Source organism: Pseudochaenichthys georgianus, chromosome 14 (genome assembly GCF_902827115.2).
Source record: "Pseudochaenichthys georgianus chromosome 14, fPseGeo1.2, whole genome shotgun sequence".
In the NCBI taxonomy this organism is placed as follows: Eukaryota; Metazoa; Chordata; class Actinopteri; order Perciformes; family Channichthyidae; genus Pseudochaenichthys; species Pseudochaenichthys georgianus.
The window spans coordinates 1,063,356-1,082,798 of record NC_047516.1 but is presented as its reverse complement, the minus strand read 5'-3'; the positions used below and the strand labels follow the sequence as shown (position 1 = coordinate 1,082,798).

The 19,443-nt window shown below is 39.7% G+C and overlaps 1 protein-coding gene across 2 annotated transcripts in view; it reads right to left on the bottom strand.

Annotated features, from left to right (window-relative positions):
* LOC117458351 (cullin-5) overlaps window positions 1–19,443 on the bottom strand; it is a 34,917-nt gene that overhangs the window by 14,905 nt on the left and 569 nt on the right. Inside the window, exons 2-9 of one of the 2 annotated variants that reach the window (XM_034098769.1) lie at window positions 16,942–17,051; window positions 14,359–14,458; window positions 13,559–13,735; window positions 10,783–10,924; window positions 10,052–10,197; window positions 2,997–3,077; window positions 1,887–2,025; window positions 1,399–1,529 (exon numbers count right to left, since the gene is read on the bottom strand). In XM_034098769.1, the coding sequence (XP_033954660.1) occupies window positions 1,399–1,529; window positions 1,887–2,025; window positions 2,997–3,077; window positions 10,052–10,197; window positions 10,783–10,924; window positions 13,559–13,735; window positions 14,359–14,458; window positions 16,942–17,051 (1,026 nt within the window). The remainder of the gene's footprint in view (window positions 1–1,398; window positions 1,530–1,886; window positions 2,026–2,996; window positions 3,078–10,051; window positions 10,198–10,782; window positions 10,925–13,558; window positions 13,736–14,358; window positions 14,459–16,941; window positions 17,052–19,443) is intronic. The other variant, XM_034098770.1, reaches the window with a different exon arrangement.

Sequence of the window (19,443 nt, the reverse complement as noted above, 5' to 3'; positions counted from 1 at the left end):
GCGATTAAAGTGCGAATAAAGTGCGTTAATCTTTGTGTAATTAATTCATCTTAATTAACGCGTTAAAGTCCCGGCCCTAATGTAGATATGACTTTTTCTCCATTAATCTCCGTCACGTTGTTTCCATAGCAACAACAACTTCCTGTCAACTGCGCTAACTCTCCTTCAAAATAAAAGCATGTCCATCCAAAATAGAAAGCCAAGCCAAATGACACTTAAGACATAAACAACTGCAACGAAAGTATCACACACAATGCGATATCCTTTTCCATTTCAAAGAACACAAATTGGGTTACATTAAAAATAACTTTACAACAACAATACTGTAGAAAAACAAAAAGAATGCCGTGAATAAACCGAAATACACGCGTCGAAGCGGTTCGCTGCCGATTACTACGCACCCCCCCACGCGGAACGAATATTAGAATATTCGCTGCTGATTACTACGCACCCCCCCACGCGGAACGAATATTAGAATATTCGCTGCTGATTACTACGCCCCCCCCCCACGCGGAACGAATATTAGAATATTCGCTGCCGATTACTACGCCCCCCCCCACGCGGAACGAATATTAGAATATTCGCTGCCGATTACTACGCCCCCCCCCCACGCGGAACGAATATTAGAATATTCGCTGCCGATTACTACGCACCCCCCCACGCGGAACGAATATTAGAATATTCGCTGCTGATTACTACGCCCCCCCCACGCGGAACGAATATTAGAATATTCGCTGCTGATTACTACGCCCCCCCCCCACGCGGAACGAATATTAGAATATTCGCTGCTGATTACTACGCCCCCCCCCACGCGGAACGAATATTAGAATATTCGCTGCTGATTACTACGCCCCCCCCCCACGCGGAACGAATATTAGAATATTCGCTGCCGATTACTACGCACCCCCCCCGACGCGGAACGAATATTCGCTGCTGATTACTACGACTATCCGGAGCCCGAAAAATGGTATCCGGGACAGCCCTAGTCCACACTGGCTCTAAATACAAAATAAAAGTTGACTGTATTATTCATCAGTACGCAATTTACTAAATAGATTTCCACGTCTCCTTCATCTGACAGGGTCAGAGGAAAATGCAGTATTTGAGTTTTAAATCTGCTGCATTGAGTTTGAAGTACGGGAGCTCCAGAATGTGCATTTCAAATTAGAAACGAACAGGAGGCACAGATTGTTTATGACTTAACATGATCAATTCATTTATTCCAGAATGCTCTTAATTGCAGCAACGAGAGGCCTGATGCAGTCAAACGTTTTGATATCATCGAGACTGAACAGTAGTAGTGTTTTCAGTGAGAGTGTATATGTATGTGTGTGTGTGTGTGTGTGTGTGTGTGTGTGTGTGTGTGTGTGTGTGTGTGTGTGTGTGTGTGTGACTCACAGAAGTGATTGTCTCTGCTGTTGCCACCATGTCAGCGAGTCCAGCGCTCATGATGTGATCCTCCAGGTCCTTCAGCATCGGCTCGATGCCGCTCGGCACTTTGTCCATCAGAGAGAACATCAGGTGCAGCTCTGGAGCCGAGGAAACACACAGCGTTACCATCACCAAGTACACACACACACACACACACACCGTTACCATCACCAAGTACACACACACACACACACACACACACACACACACACACACACACACACACACACACACACACACACACACACACACACACACACACACACACACACACACACACACACACACACACACACACACACACACACACACACACACACACACACACACACACACACACACCACACACACACACACACACACACACACACACACACACACACACACACACACACACACACACACACACACACACACACACACACACACACACACACACACACACACACACACACCTGAGCTCGCTGTGCCTGTGGTGGGGTTCGTCCGGCCGTACTCACTCTCTGTCTCGTTTCGTCTGATCATCCCGGGACACTCGGTCAAAATGGTCTCTTTAAACAAGGTGACCAGAGCGTTCACACAACACTCCATTAACTGGGGAGGCAAAGAGAGAGAGAAACTTAAAAAGGTCCCCTACTCTTTTCCAACAATATATTATATATCAGTGCAGCATTACCCACAATCCCCTCTGTTTCAGCCCTGTTTCCAAAGTGCTGATTCTCTGTCTGTTACTTTAGATGAAAACAAGGAGCCCCTCCCCACGCCCCTCGGAGAGAGGTTTGGTTACAAAGAACTCAATATCACACTGCGGTACTTTTCCCACAAAGGTTCATGAGAACTCTTTTGTCGCGTTCACACCAAAAAGAGCCGGTACTAAAAGTAGTTCATGCGAACCTTTTTACCCCCTCGAAAGTCCCTGCTGGAGAGCAGGGACTTTCGAGCGGCTCTTTTGAGAAAAGAGCTATATTCCTGATTGGCTGGGCGGATTGCAAACCACGCCCCGTAAAACTCCCAAAAAGTTTTGTGAAGCCGCCATTTTATTATCCTCGCATTAGCATTATTAGCATTAGCATTAGCCCAGCGCAGAAACGCAGAGAGACTAACTTATGGCAACACAAAATAAAACATGGGAGCGGTGGAGATGAGGAGGTGTCGGCGTTCTGGCGATTTACTCGGAAGGCTTCAGTAGAAGCTGCTGGGACTCCCAGCAGCTTCTACTGAAGCCTTCCCCAACTCCGGGGACTTCCGGCCGGGGACTTTGGGCGGCAGTATACGCCGTGAAGTGGTTTGCGGCCTGCCAGTAAACCCAAAGCAGAAGAAGAAGAAGTGACGTCAGCGGCTTCATTTGCCTAATCCTCTCCCAGGGACTTTTTCCGGTGTGAACGCGATCTGTACTTAGTTCATGAGAACTAAAGAGTTCTCATGAACATTTGTGGGAAAAGTACTGCGGTGTGAATGCGGCTATGGTGCTCTAGGAGGAGATTCAGGTGATAAGGGGGGGGGGGGGGTACCTTGGTTGTACATGTATTATCTTCACTACAGGATCACACCGTGTGTAAACTCACAGCCTGAACAGAGTTACAGTCTCTTCTCGTCTCCAGGTATCGCAGCGCTCGTTTCTCTTCTTCTCTCAACTTCGAATCAGCCTGAAAACACAAACAATCACTTATTACATTCACACTCTTTAAAGTAGAGACACTACATACTGATATACACCTGAACATCAGCAGGAGAGGACTCTTTAAAGTAGAGACACTACATACTGATATACACCTGAACATCAGCAGGAGAGGACTCTTTAAAGTAGAGACACTACATACTGATATACACCTGAACATCAGCAGGAGAGGACTCTTTAAAGTAGAGACACTACATACTTATATACACCTGATCATCAGCAGGAGAGGACTCTTTAAAGTAGAGACACTACATACTTATATACACCTGATCATCAGCAGGAGAGGACTCTTTAAAGTAGAGACACTACATACTGATATACACCTGAACATCAGCAGGAGAGGACTCTTTAAAGTAGAGACACTACATACTGATATACACCTGAACATCAGCAGGAGAGGACTCTTTAAAGTAGAGACACTACATACTTATATACACCTGAACATCAGCAGGAGAGGACTCTTTAAAGTAGAGACACCACACACTGATATACACCTGAACATCAGCAGGAGAGGACTCTTTAAAGTAGAGACACTACACACTGATATACACCTGAACATCAGCAGGAGAGGACTCTTTAAAGTAGAGACACTACACACTGATATACACCTGAACATCAGCAGGAGAGGACTCTTTAAAGTAGAGACACTACACACTGATATACACCTGAACATCAGCAGGAGAGGACTCTTTAAAGTAGAGACACTACACACTGATATACACCTGAACATCAGCAGGAGAGGACTCTTTAAAGTAGAGACACTACACACTGATATACACCTGAACATCAGCAGGAGAGGACTCTTTAAAGTAGAGACACTACATACTGATATACACCTGAACATCAGCAGGAGAGGACTCTTTAAAGTAGAGACACTACATACTGATATACACCTGAACATCAGCAGGAGAGGACTCTTTAAAGTAGAGACACTACATACTGATACACAACTGAACATCAGCAGGAGAGGACTCTTTAAAGTAGAGACACTACATACTGATATACACCTGAACATCAGCAGGAGAGGACTCTTTAAAGTAGAGACACTACATACTGATATACACCTGAACATCAGCAGGAGAGGACTCTTTAAAGTAGAGACACTACATACTGATATACACCTGAACATCAGCAGGAGAGGACTCTTTAAAGTAGAGACACTACATACTGATATACACCTGAACATCAGCAGGAGAGGACTCTTTAAAGTAGAGACACTACATACTGATATACACCTGAACATCAGCAGGAGAGGACTCTTTAAAGTAGAGACACTACATACTGATATACACCTGAACATCAGCAGGAGAGGACTCTTTAAAGTAGAGACACTACATACTGATATACACCTGAACATCAGCAGGAGAGGACTCTTTAAAGTAGAGACACTACATACTGATATACACCTGAACATCAGCAGGAGAGGACTCTTTAAAGTAGAGACACTACATACTGATATCCACCTGAACATCAGCAGGAGAGGACCCTTTAAAGTAGAGACACTGCATACTGATATACACCTGAACATCAGCAGGAGAGGACTCTTTAAAGTAGAGACACTGCATACAGATATACACCTGAACATCAGCAGGAGAGGACTCTTTAAAGTAGAGACACTACACACTGATATACACCTGAACATCAGCAGGAGAGGACTCTTTAAAGTAGAGACACTACATACTGATATACACCTGAACATCAGCAGGAGAGGACTCTTTAAAGTAGAGACACTACATACTGATATACACCTGAACATCAGCAGGAGAGGACTCTTTAAAGTAGAGACACTGCATACTGATATACACCTGAACATCAGCAGGAGAGGACTCTTTAAAGTAGAGACACTACATACTGATATACACCTGAACATCAGCAGGAGAGGACTCTTTAAAGTAGAGACACTACATACTGATACACAACTGAACATCAGCAGGAGAGGACTCTTTAAAGTAGAGACACTACATACTGATACACAACTGAACATCAGCAGGAGAGGACTCTTTAAAGTAGAGACACTACATACTGATATACACCTGAACATCAGCAGGAGAGGACTCTTTAAAGTAGAGACACTACATACTGATATACACCTGAACATCAGCAGGAGAGGACTCTTTAAAGTAGAGACACTACATACTGATATACACCTGAACATCAGCAGGAGAGGACTCTTTAAAGTAGAGACACTACATACTGATATACACCTGAACATCAGCAGGAGAGGACTCTTTAAAGTAGAGACACTGCATACTGATATACACCTGAACATCAGCAGGAGAGGACTCTTTAAAGTAGAGACACTACATACTTATATACACCTGAACATCAGCAGGAGAGGACTCTTTAAAGTAGAGTCACTACATACTGATATACACCTGAACATCAGCAGGAGAGGACTCTTTAAAGTAGAGACACTACACACTGATATACACCTGAACATCAGCAGGAGAGGACTCTTTAAAGTAGAGACACGACATACTGATACACACCTGAACATCAGCAGGAGAGGACTCTTTAAAGTAGAGACACTACATACTGATATACACCTGAACATCAGCAGGAGAGGACTCTTTAAAGTAGAGACACTACATACTGATATACACCTGAACATCAGCAGGAGAGGACTCTTTAAAGTAGAGACACTACATACTGATATACACCTGAACATCAGCTGGAGAGGACTCTTTAAAGTAGAGACACTACATACTGATATACACCTGAACATCAGCAGGAGAGGACTCTTTAAAGTAGATACACTACATACTGATATACACCTGAACATCAGCAGGAGAGGACTCTTTAAAGTAGAGACACTACATATTGATATACACCTGAACATCAGCAGGAGAGGACTCTTTAAAGTAGAGACACTACATACTGATATACACCTGAACATCAGCAGGAGAGGACTCTTTAAAGTAGAGACACTACATACTGATATACACCTGAACATCAGCAGGAGAGGACTCTTTAAAGTAGAGACACTACACACTGATATACACCTGAACATCAGCAGGAGAGGACTCTTTAAAGTAGAGACACTACATACTGATATACACCTGAACATCAGCAGGAGAGGACTCTTTAAAGTAGAGACACTACATACTGATATACACCTGCACATCAGCTGGAGAGGACTCTTTAAAGTAGAGACACTACATACTGATATACACCTGCACATCAGCTGGAGAGGACTCTTTAAAGTAGAGACACTACATACTGATATACACCTGCACATCAGCTGGAGAGGACTCTTTAAAGTAGAGACACTACATACTGATATACACCTGAACATCAGCAGGAGAGGACTCTTTAAAATAGAGACACTACATACTGATATACACCTGCACATCAGCTGGAGAGGACTCTTTAAAGTAGAGACACTACATACTGATATACACCTGCACATCAGCTGGAGAGGACTCTTTAAAGTAGAGACACTACATACTGATGTGTTCTCTTTACATGTATGTTTTCCTTGTATCTTGTCTTAATATTTGTCCTTGTTGATTTTGGAACTGGAGCTCAGTATCGTCGTGGAAACATAAATAACTTTACTATCTGAACAACATGTATTAAAGTTTGACCTGTTTTCTCATCAGATCCCTTTCGGCCTCACGCTGCTTTAACACCCACCAGGCTTCAGTTGTGTTTTATTAAGAGGGATAACGTGAAGCGGACCTGTTTGGATTCATTTCCAACACCTTCACAACAGCGGAGAGGAGCCTCCAGTTTCTGTGAAAGTAGTTTTTCTGTCACAGTGAGCAGAGAGCATGCTGGGAGCAGAGCGATTACAACACTTTTTAAACCGGGAGCAGGAAGGGCTGCCGTCTCACCGTTTTAACCTTTTAATTATGGCTGGGAAATATATATTAATATTTAATCACTAATGATATGAGACTAGATGTCCTCTTAGATCAGGGGTGTCAAACTCAAGGCCCGGGGGCCAAATCCGGCCCGCGACTTCATTTAATATGGCCCCACAAGAGCTTGCAAAGAATATAATATTTTTATTATACGGTTACATGCCGATTTACAGAAGCACGTTGCCCATAAACTACATATCCCACAATGCATCTCAAATTTGACTTTTTTTCTTCAAAATATTCTTTTAAAAAAAAATCATTGTGACATTCTCAGTGAAGAGACTTGCAATGATTTGCCCTAGACTTCTGCTTTCAGACGTAGTTAATTATGAAGTTATTACCCTATCCGATAATAATCCAATGCAGAGGCAATAATGTAATATAATACATTATTTTATATATATTAAATATTTATATATGTATTTTTATATATAGTCTTAAAGTTACAACCGGCCCTTTGAGTGCAACCATAATGCTGATGTGGCCCGCGAAGAAACTGAGTTTGACACCCCTGTTAGATTGTGGATATTTGAACATAAGTGTTGCTGGTTTGAAAGGCTGCATTAAAGTATAGTGACGTTGTTTTTTTTAATGTACCTTGCTGTGAAGCTTTTTCTATGATTTACCTTTATCCACTTTGTCATTATATCCACATTAATGATCGTTATTTATCAAAATTCTGATGAAAGCATCAAGTATTTGGCTAAAATGATAGTAATATTGGATTTTCTTAATTTTTTCAACAGTAGATAAATATCATAAATGTGTATTTTTATGTCTTTAATATTAAATACAAGAAATAATAATGATTTTAATAAATAATAAAAAAATATTATGAAAAAGATTTAAACATTTTCTTGGATAATAAAAAGTTAATTAAATAATAACAAATAAATTCAAAATAGATTAAACGATAATAAAAATTCAGAACTAAATTCAGAAATAAATACAAATATAATAACAATTATAAAAAACAATGAAAAAAAGATTCTAGGAATTGGAACGCAGTATCCACTTCTACTTTTAGGCCTCTCAAAAGTATTTCTCAATACCAGTAAATAGTCATGACTAAAAAAAGCAAAAATGTAGGTAAAGAAAAATCTTAAGAGTAGAAGGAAATAAAACAATATTGTTTTTTGGTCATGCCAGTACAACAAAGGCATTGCATTTGTTTTAACCTTAGATTTCATTGGAGATTCAGGCGTCTCCTGACTCAGGGCCGTTTCTAGCTGTTTGGGGGCCCGATGCAAGATGCTGTTTGGGGGGCCCGATGCAAGATGCTGTTTGGGGCCCCTAGTTTTTACAGTGTTTTAACTGTAATGGGGGGGATCCCGAAGCCTTTAAGATGGTCTGTGGAGACTAGTGTTAATTTTGTCAGCTATTTTTTTATTTAGTTTTATTCTTAGTCCTGTGGTAAATTTCCTTTTTAGTTTTAGTCATATTTAGTCACCTTCATCCTGTTTTTATTTAGTCAAGTTTTAGTCGACTAAAAGTCTGAGCATTTTAGTCTTATTTTAGTCAAAGAAAACTAATTATTTTAAAACTGTTGAGTCTTTTTTAGTCATCAGATTATATAGAACATTTCAGTCAAACTAGTCTAACCAAAACCAATACTTTGTCATTTTAGTCAAACGTATTTCACAATAAGATTATATCTTGTCCTTATTTGATGAAAAACACAGGTTGAATGATTAAGCAGCTTTGCAGAGAGTATCTGGTCAGGTGTGTGGTCCTTTTACCAGCTGTGCTATGGCCACATTGCTTCCCTTCTGATGAAACAATGCATTCGCTTTTTTTCTCCGCCTCATTGTAGCGAAAATCGACCAAAATATCACATCGTTTTTTTCTCCCAATCAGTGGTGGCTTTAGACTTTTTCGTTGTCAGTCATTTTGAGGGACAGGATCGTAACATTTCCGTCATAATCCATTATTATCCATCGAGTAAACAATTTATCACTCACTCGCGGTGACGGGGGGTTTTGGTTAACGCGAGTGCGACCACTGCTCCTAAGCCCTGTTGTTGCCATTTTATTTTCTGTTAGACCACGAGTCAGACCACGAGTCAGACCACGAGTCAGACCACGAGTCAGACCACGAGTCAGACCACGAGTCAGACCACGAGTCAGACCCGAGTCTTCCTGACAGTTCACATTGTGCCGCTGCCCGGTGTAATTAAAATGTACCGCCGCGCGCACCGCAGACACACACAGCTGCCGCCCTGCCGCAGCACCGGAAATGGAACTGCAGGGAGAAAAACTGACTATCAGAGATGTAACGTTATCTTTGATAATATTTCGTCTCCTCATTTTTCGTCAACGAAAGTAAAGAGAGATTTTGGAATAGTTTTTATTTAGTAAACTACATTTTCGTCTCGTCACTTTTCGTCAACGATATTGCATGATGATTTCGTTACAGTTATTGTTTACTGCCGTCGGTGCCGTCTCGTCATCGTCTCGTTTTCGTCATGGAAAAAAAGGTCGTTGACGAACATATTTCGTCATAGTTTTAGTCAACAAAATTAACACTAGTGGAGACGCATCTCAATCTGTTACACTTTAAGAGGAAAACAAGCTAATTTCACGAAAACCAAGCAATTGAAACTTACAAAAAATGATATTAAAAAGCCAAACAATAAGACTCCTCTACGTCAATAAATGCAAGAGATGCAACATTTTCTCAACAATGTATAATTTACATTTCTCATCTTCCTCAGACGCCACTCATTGGCTGACAGCCCAACAATGATTTGGACGTTATTGATCCCCACAAACAAAAGCCTCAGCTTTGCTATCGTTGCAGTTTAGTTGTGTTTATATCCTACATTTGATTCTTAAGCATATCATGCTTCACCGAACACAGGAGGGGGCTCGGCTGTCCACAAATAAAGACGGCTCATTTGAATTCTCCCCAAACATATTGAGGCTGAACCTGAACTTTCAGCTTGGGGGCCCCCTAGTGGCCGCGGGCGCCCTATGCATCCGCACAGTCCGCCGATAGGAAGAAACGGCCCGGCGTCTTCTTGTACCTGAAGAACAAACTCATCACGAGTCCAAAACAGTTTGGGAAACCCACTCACATATTTCATGTAGTTCTGGACCCCGTTCTGCTGCAGGTAAGCCGGAGCCTGAGTTCTGTAGAAACGCTCGGTCGAGTCCATGTACGCTTTCTCAAAGTTATCTCTGTAGATCTGAAGCTTATCCTCTGGGTTCGAGCACAGGTTCACTGAGGAGCGAGGGAAGAGGAAAATTACTAAATATGGTTCAATAAAAAATGAAAAATAATGAATAATAATAATAAAATAAATGTATATTAAAATAAATAATGATAATAATAAAATAAATGTATATTAAAATAAATAATGATAATAATAAAATAAGAAACATTTATATTAAAATATTAAATAAAAAAATAATGAGAATTTTTCTTTTTTTTATATTAAATGAAAAATAATCATTAATAATAATAATAACAAAAATAAATAAAATAAGAAACATTTATATTGAAATAAATTGCAAAAATAATTAGAAAAAATGTTTTGAATAAAATAATGGGAAAGATTATATAATAATAAATAATTATACAAATTTAAAATAATGAATAAAAGAATAATGAAAAATATTTTTATATAAATAATAAGAGAATAAGAAATTATTATTATTATAAAAAATAAATAAATAAAAAGGAATAATTAATGTGCTAAAAATCTATACTAAAAGTGGTACAAAGAATCCATTTTGAACCTTTTGGACTGCAGGTTTTCTGACAGTAATGTGGCCTGTGCAGCTCTGTGTCGTATCTGTTTCTCACCGTACGACTCCCTCACTCCGATCACCAGCTGAGAGTCGAAGGCCTCTCCGAGCCGCTCGGCGTGAACCAGCTTCATGGCGCTGTCCTGTAACCGGCTCTTAATGTTGGAGAAGATCGACTCGTTCCACGTGTCCAGCATCAGCTGCAGAAACACAGAGAGGCAGGTCAATAAATCAGAAAGAAACACAACAAGAAACTCAGAATTCAAAATGCAGCTGAGGCGACAGACAGCGGATCTTATTTGGTGGATGGACTTTTATTAATCCCTCGTGGGGAAATTGTTTCTCTGCATTTGACTCATCCTAGTGTTAGGAGCAGTGTGCTGCCATTTTGAACGGCGCCCTGGGAGCAGTGTGGGGAACGGTGCCTTGCTCACGGACACCTCGGTAGCACTTGGTCTTGCCGGGACTTGAACTGGTGACCTTCCAGTTGCCAAGCCAAGTCCCTATCGACTTCGCCACCACCGCCCAATAGCAATTCATTTACCAATAATATCGTTTGTGCTTTACTTATTGAAACGATCAAAAAGTACAAAGAACAATGGCTTTAACTCTCTAGACTTGCTGCTTTTCTGGTTAACCAATCCCACCTCCTCCTGTCTCCAATACACATAGAATCACCTGCTGCCCAAAGCTGCGCTCAAAATGAAAGCACTTAATAATAACAGTAAATATTCAAATGTACTTAATTGTTCCTAGCTTTCAAACTTCTTCCATGACATTCAATTTGAAAACTCAACATCGGAGAAGCTAACATTGTGTTTAAAGCCAGTGTTTCTAGTTGCAGATAAAGAACGGACTGTTTCTGTGTTTCTCCAATCACTCCAGAGTGTTGTAAGTAACTTTGAAAAGACTCCTCAGTCTCACCCCTCTTTCAAAACACATCTCTCCACCCTGATCACATGACACATCCTCTGTTCTTATTGATTACCGTACTTTTCGGACTATAAGCCGCGACTAGGGAACCTCCTACATCTATGGATTTTACAGGTGAAATTAACCACCTTTAACTCTACGGGCTCTAGGACCGGTCCGCGCCCGCCACCTTTAAGCGGCGGGCTCCAGCAGGAAAAGCTGGAGGCCGGAAAAGAGCAAGACAGGTAGCGCGCCAAAGTCAAAGTGGAACCGAGAGACAGAACGAGAGCAAGACAGACGGACAATTTAGCTGCTGCGGCTTATATGCAGGTGCGCTTTATAGTCCGAAAAGTACGGTACTTATTTTGATGATTTGACACATGTTTATCTAGCTAAATATTCCTCTTAAATACATGTTTGCTGGTGTTAAGCCTTTCAAAAACATCCCTTTCCCTTCCGTCAGAAAACAGCCTTCTTCTTGCTGCACTCAAAGGGGAACACAGCAGCTGTTTTAACGTGGAGGACGAGCAGCAATTTAACGGTACCTTAAATTACACTTAAGACTTTTTGGGGGGGTTGATGACAGAAAGATGTGATGACAGCTCCTTTCAAAGACCTCAACAGAAGATTGAAATGTATTTTATTATATATGTTGCATTGTTGGAGGAGCTTGGTCAGAAGAATGTCATTGCCATTTCTACACTGCCGCTTTGTGCATGGGACGATAAAACCTTTGAAGCTTGAATCTTGAAAATGTAGAAATAGCCTGGCTCTAATTGTCCGTTCGCAAACACTGGCTTAGTCGGTTGGGTTACGCTCCAAAACTTTATTTATAACAGCAACAACAACAAAAATAGTGAACCAGCACAACTTTGACAACATAAAAATCCCAAAACAGGCCGTCCAACACTCATCAGAGTAAACATTGCTTCTCTGCAACCAACTCCCAAACATGTCCCAGCTGTTGCCTTCATTGCAACATTCTTCCGAGACCACTTCCAGGGCCAAACCCCGCCCCTTTTTAACCTATAGCCCCTCCCACCAGGCTTCCCCGTCAACAGGTGACGCACTTTAACTCCAAACCACATTTCAACATAAAAATCCGACCCAAACATAAACAGGTTAACCACCTCTTAACACAATCATTCCCCATAATTCACACACGCACAATAAATAATAAATTGCATGGTTCCTTTTTAGGAAGAGAGCAGGAAATGTTTGGAGTGTGTGTGTCGGCTGTCAGTGGCGGAGTCAGTCACTGATGACACAAAACATATGATGACAGCTTCTTTCAAAGACCTCAACAGAAGCTTCCAATTAGGGGTGGGCGATATGACGATATATATCGTCGTGACGATATTAGGTCTCCACGATATGCTTTTTCAGAGATATCGTACCTATCGTGATAAAAATAATAATATTTAACTATAAAAAAAATAAACTTTTCCCTTCAGTTATGCTAAAGTCTTTTATTGCACTTCAAGACTAAAGTTTACATTTTAATTGTTTGGCACTGACTTTTCCTCCTTGATGTTTTACTTAGTTATGTTTTACCCTCCTTTTCATGTTTACTGATGTTCACTGCTAGTGCTACCTCAGAAAGTTCATTTTTATACTGAGAAACTGAGCCTTGAAGCCATATCAGAATGTTGAATTGTTCATTCAGGGATTCATTTCAGAAATAAAACCAGCTTGAAATGCTATGTTGGTCTGTTACGTCTTTTAGTTTTAGTTTCTGTCACCTTGTAGGTGCTTACCGTTAAGTAACTTGAAAATAACCATAATAACCGACATGAAAAAATATCGTGATATATATCGTCTATCGTGATGCTGCTCGAAAAATATCGTGATAATATATTTTTCAAGATCGCCCACCTCTACTTCCAATGTATAAAAAGCACGACATGCTGGTTCCTCGTCACCTTTCTGACGATGCTGTCCTCCACGTTGGACTTCTTGTTGCTGCCCTGCTTCCCCATCAGAGTGATCTCCAGCTGGCAGAAGGGCTTGGGAAGGATGTCGCACTGAGTGAAGAACTTCCTCCACTCCACGATGTACGCTTTCAGCAGCGCCGTGTCGTCCTGGTGACTCAGCACCCGCTGGGAACACGGGAATAAAATCAACACTTTGATGAGGATACGAGAAACGAAGATTATAACGGAGAGGATGAGAAGTCAGAGAAGCAGTGGTTACACGTTAGAGGACAAGGTTTCAGAATGAAGTCAGTGTATAATAATAACGATGAAAAATAAATGATATGATGAATAATAATAATAAAAAAAATATTAACAAAGAGAAATAATAAATATATAGTAATATTTCAGGATAAAATAAAAATATTATGGAAAAATAATGAAAGAATTAAAATATAAAAAAATAATAGGAAACCATTCAACAGGAAATAAAAAAATTAAAGATGTAATTATTAAATAATAATATCAAATAAACAAATAATAATTAAAAAAATGTTTAACATTATCATAGGTAATAATAATAATAATAATAATTCAAATACAATGATAATAAATAATATGAAAAAATATGAAAATCTGTAAATAATAATGTTAAATAATTAAAAAAAAAACATTATCTAAGATAATAATACTAAATACATTTTTTTAATTCTAAAATAAATAATAATAACAATAAATATGAAAAACAATGAAAAATGTTCTTAGGTCGGAATGGGCCTGCGCTATAACTTGTGTATAACTTGTCTTACTGCTTGTGCTTGTTTGATAAATTCTAGGATGTCCTCTTTGAGCGCCTGGTGGATCTTAGCGGGACCCTTGTCGTCCCAAAGACACACAGCATGGACGTCTCTGTGGACACAAGAGGACACACAATGTTAGAGGAATTATCTGTCTTTTTACCAAATGTACCTTTTTACATATAACTCATGCCTGAACCCGGCACTGATATACTCAAAATCTGCACCTCATGGAAATAACTTTATTCATATCGATACATCATTGATCTGATATGTGAACATATTAAAAACCTCTTTACTACTCTTTGCACTCTCTGGTTGGATGCAAACTGCATTGTGTTGTACTCTGTGTGCAATGACAATAGAGTATAATCTAATATAATCTAATATGCTTTATTGGAAGCAGATGTGTTACAGTTAGAAATGGTAAAAGTACACACATCCTTTACTCAAGTAGAAGTACAGATACTCGTCTTTAAAAATACTCTGGTGAAAGTAGAAGTACTGACTAAACTTCTTTACTCAAGTCAAAGTAAAGAGGCTTTGAAGTGTACTTCAGTAAAAAGTACCCATAGCTAGCAGCTGCTTTAAAGAGTACCTGACCTCCCTTTATATTAATAGAACAATAATGTCATTGTTAGCTAATGAATGTTTCCATGGTGACCAACGGCAACATGACAACGTTTCCATTGGTCCCTCTTCTTTAGAGAAGACCAGGAAGTGATGGATACACGGATCGTGTTCCAACCAATAGGCACGCAGTGACTCTAAAGAATAATGACCACGCACCAACACACATTCAGACTAAAGGAACCAGCTGTTTGGGAAATGAGAGAAGTAGAAAGTACAGGTATTTGAGTTCAACATGTGAGAAGTAGAAAGTACAGGTATTTGAGTTCAACATGTGAGAAGTAGAAAGTACAGGTATTTGAGTTCAACATGAGAGAAGTAGAAAGTACAGGTATTTGAGTTCAACATGAGAGAAGTAGAAAGTACAGGTATTTGAGTTCAACATGTAAGAAGTAGAAAGTACAGGTATTTGGGTTCAACATGTGAGAAGTAGAAAGTACAGGTATTTGAGTTCAACATGAGAGAAGTAGAAAGTACAGGTATTTGAGTTCAACATGTAAGAAGTAGAAAGTACAGGTATTTGAGTTCAACATGAGAGAAGTAGAAAGTACAGGTATTTGAGTTCAACATGTAAGAAGTAGAAAGTACAGGTATTTGAGTTCAACATGTGAGAAGTAGAAAGTACAGGTATTTGAGTTCAACGTGAGAGAAGTAGAAAGTACAGGTATTTGAGTTCAACATGAGAGAAGTAGAAAGTACAGGTATTTGAGTTCAACATGTAAGAAGTAGAAAGTACAGGTATTTGAGTTCAACATGAGAGAAGTAGAAAGTACAGGTATTTGAGTTCAACATGTAAGAAGTAGAAAGTACAGGTATTTGAGTTCAACATGTAAGAAGTAGAAAGTACAGGTATTTGAGTTCTACATGTAAGAAGTAGAAAGTACAGGTATTTGAGTTCAACATGAGAGAAGTAGAAAGTACAGGTATTTGAGTTCAACATGTAAGAAGTAGAAAGGACAGGTATTTGAGTTCAACATGAGAGAAGTAGAAAGTACAGGTATTTGAGTTCAACATGTGAGAAGTAGAAAGTACAGGTATTTGAGTTCAACATGAGAGAAGTAGAAAGTACAGGTATTGAGTTCAACATGTGAGAAGTAGAAAGTACAGGTATTTGAGTTCAACATGAGAGAAGTAGAAAGTACAGGTATTTGAGTTCAACATGTAAGAAGTAGAAAGTACAGGTATTTGAGTTCAACATGAGAGAAGTAGAAAGTACAGGTATTTGAGTTCAACATGTAAGAAGTAGAAAGTACAGGTATTTGAGTTCAACATGAGAGAAGTAGAAAGTACAGGTATTTGAGTTCAACGTGAGAGAAGTAGAAAGTACAGGTATTTGAGTTCAACATGTGAGAAGTAGAAAGTACAGGTATTTGAGTTCAACATGTAAGAAGTAGAAAGTACAGGTATTTGAGTTCAACATGAGAGAAGTAGAAAGTACAGGTATTTGAGTTCAACATGTGAGAAGTAGAAAGTACAGGTATTTGAGTTCAACATGTGAGAAGTAGAAAGTACAGGTATTTGAGTTCAACATGAGAGAAGTAGAAAGTACAGGTATTTGAGTTCAACATGTGAGAAGTAGAAAGTACAGGTATTTGAGTTCAACATGTAAGAAGTAGAAAGTACAGGTATTTGAGTTCAACATGTGAGAAGTAGAAAGTACAGGTATTTGAGTTCAACATGTAAGAAGTAGAAAGTACAGGTATTTGAGTTCAACATGTAAGAAGTAGAAAGTACAGGTATTTGTGTTCAACATGTAAGAAGTAGAAAGTACAGGTATTTGAGTTCAACATGTAAGGAGTAGAAAGTACAGGTATTTGGGTTCAACTTGTAAGAAGTAGAAAGTAAAAAGTCGTGTAAAAATAAGTAGTGGAGTAAAGTACTGATACCAAAAACATGTACTTAAGTACATTAACAAAGTATTTGTCCTCCACTACTTCCCACCTCTGTGTGATAGAGTAAACTCACGAGAATAGGTCGAACCACTGCTGCTTGGTGACGCTCTCCTGCCGCAGCAGCTTCAGAACGATCGGACGCATCAGCTCCCATTTGTCCTCAAATTGAAGGGAGCCTTTGTTCTGCAAACAGAGAGAGGAGATGATTCAAACTGTTCATCAGCAGGAGAGGACTCTTTAAAGTAGAGACACTACATACTGATATACACCTGAACATCAGCAGGAGAGGACTCTTTAAAGTAGAGACACTACATCCTGATATACACCTGAACATCAGCAGGAGAGGACTCTTTAAAGTAGAGGACACTACACATGATATACACCTGAACATCAGCAGGAGAGGACTCTTTAAAGTAGAGGCACTACATACTGATATACACCTGAACATCAGCAGGAGAGGACTCTTTAAAGTAGATACACTACATACTGATATACACCTGAACATCAGCAGGAGAGGACTCTTTAAAGTAGAGACACTACATACTGATATACACTGAACATCAGCAGGAGAGGACTCTTTAAAGTAGAGACACTACATACTGATATACACCTGGACATCAGCAGGAGAGGACTCTTTAAAGTAGAGACACTACACACTGATATACACCTGAACATCAGCAGGAGAGGACTCTTTAAAGTAGAGGCACTACATACTGATATACACCTGAACATCAGCAGGAGAGGACTCTTTAAAGTAGATACACTACATACTGATATACACCTGAACATCAGCAGGAGAGGACTCTTTAAAGTAGAGACACTACATACTGATATACACCTGAACATCAGCAGGAGAGGACTCTTTAAAGTAGAGACACTACATACTGATATACACCTGAACATCAGCAGGAGAGGACTCTTTAAAGTAGAGACACTACATACTGATATACACCTGAACATCAGCAGGAGAGGACTCTTTAAAGTAGAGACACTACATACTGATATACACCTGAACATCAGCAGGAGAGGACTCTTTAAAGTAGAGACACTACATACTGATATACACCTGAACATCAGCAGGAGAGGACTCTTTAAAGTAGAGACACTACATACTGATATACACCTGAACATCAGCAGGAGAGGACTCTTTAAAGTAGAGACACTACATACTGATATACACCTGAACATCAGCAGGAGAGGACTCTTTAAAGTAGAGACACTACATACTGATATACACCTGAACATCAGCAGGAGAGGACTCTTTAAAGTAGAGACACTACATACTGATATAGACCTGAACATCAGCAGGAGAGGACTCTTTAAAGTAGAGACACTACGTACTGATATACACCTGAACATCAGCAGGAGAGGACTCTTTAAAGTAGAGACACTACATACTGATATACACCTGAACATCAGCAGGAGAGGACTCTTTAAAGTAGAGACACTACATACTGATATAGACCTGAACATCAGCAGGAGAGGACTCTTTAAAGTAGAGACACTACGTACTGATATACACCTGAACATCAGCAGGAGAGGACTCTTTAAAGTAGAGACACTACGTACTGATATACACCTGAACATCAGCAGGAGAGGACTCTTTAAAGTAGAGACACTACATCCTGATATACACCTGAACATCAGCAGGAGAGGACTCTTTAAAGTAGAGACACTACGTACTGATATACACCTGAACATCAGCAGGAGAGGACTCTTTAAAGTAGAGACACTACATCCTGATATACACCTGAACATCAGCAGGAGAGGACTCTTTAAAGTAATGTTTGCTCACACTGTAAATAAAGATAATATGTTTCCATGCAAAGTCTTGTGTTTTGACTGTAAAGCCATTTTCTCTCAACACAGCTCTGATACGTGTCTCCAGCAGCAGCAGCTGTGTCACCTCCCCTGTCCTTCTTTCTTGTCAACAAATGAATTATGATTGCATTAAAACACAGTATCTTATGTTCCTGTCAAGCTAAGCTTTGTTCGGTAGATTACAGCTGATGATTAACTTTAACTCAATGCACTTAAACTGTAAGGGCGATGTATTCCTGCGGCTATTATTTGAATCGTATAGTGCATTAACTACTGGCTTTATTTCTGTAGTGCATGCATCTCTAACTATCTGTAATCAAGGTTCATTGTATTGTCCCACATTGTAGGACTCTTGGGTTTGGTTTCCACGCATCGTTAAGAATGCCCAAACAAATCCCCAAAATTGCAGAAAACGAAGTATAAAGTAAACCCCTTGAAATAAACAAGCTACCTTTTGTTTTTATAAAAAGGAGGACAATAGAAAGCCTTCACTGTACACAACTAAATAAATAGAGCTTCTCCTGACCCTCCCCTTCAAACACACACTGCCAAAGTCTGCAGAAATAGATCGTCCTTCCACTTCATGTGCATTGAGTTAAAGTTAATCCTCAGCTGTTATCTACCTGACTTAATTAGCTTGACAGGAACATAAGGCAGTGTGTTTAAATGCAAACACAATTCATTTGTTGTCAAGAAAGAGGGGCTACTGCTGGAGTCAGACATTACAGAGAAAACACAAGACTTTGCATGGAGA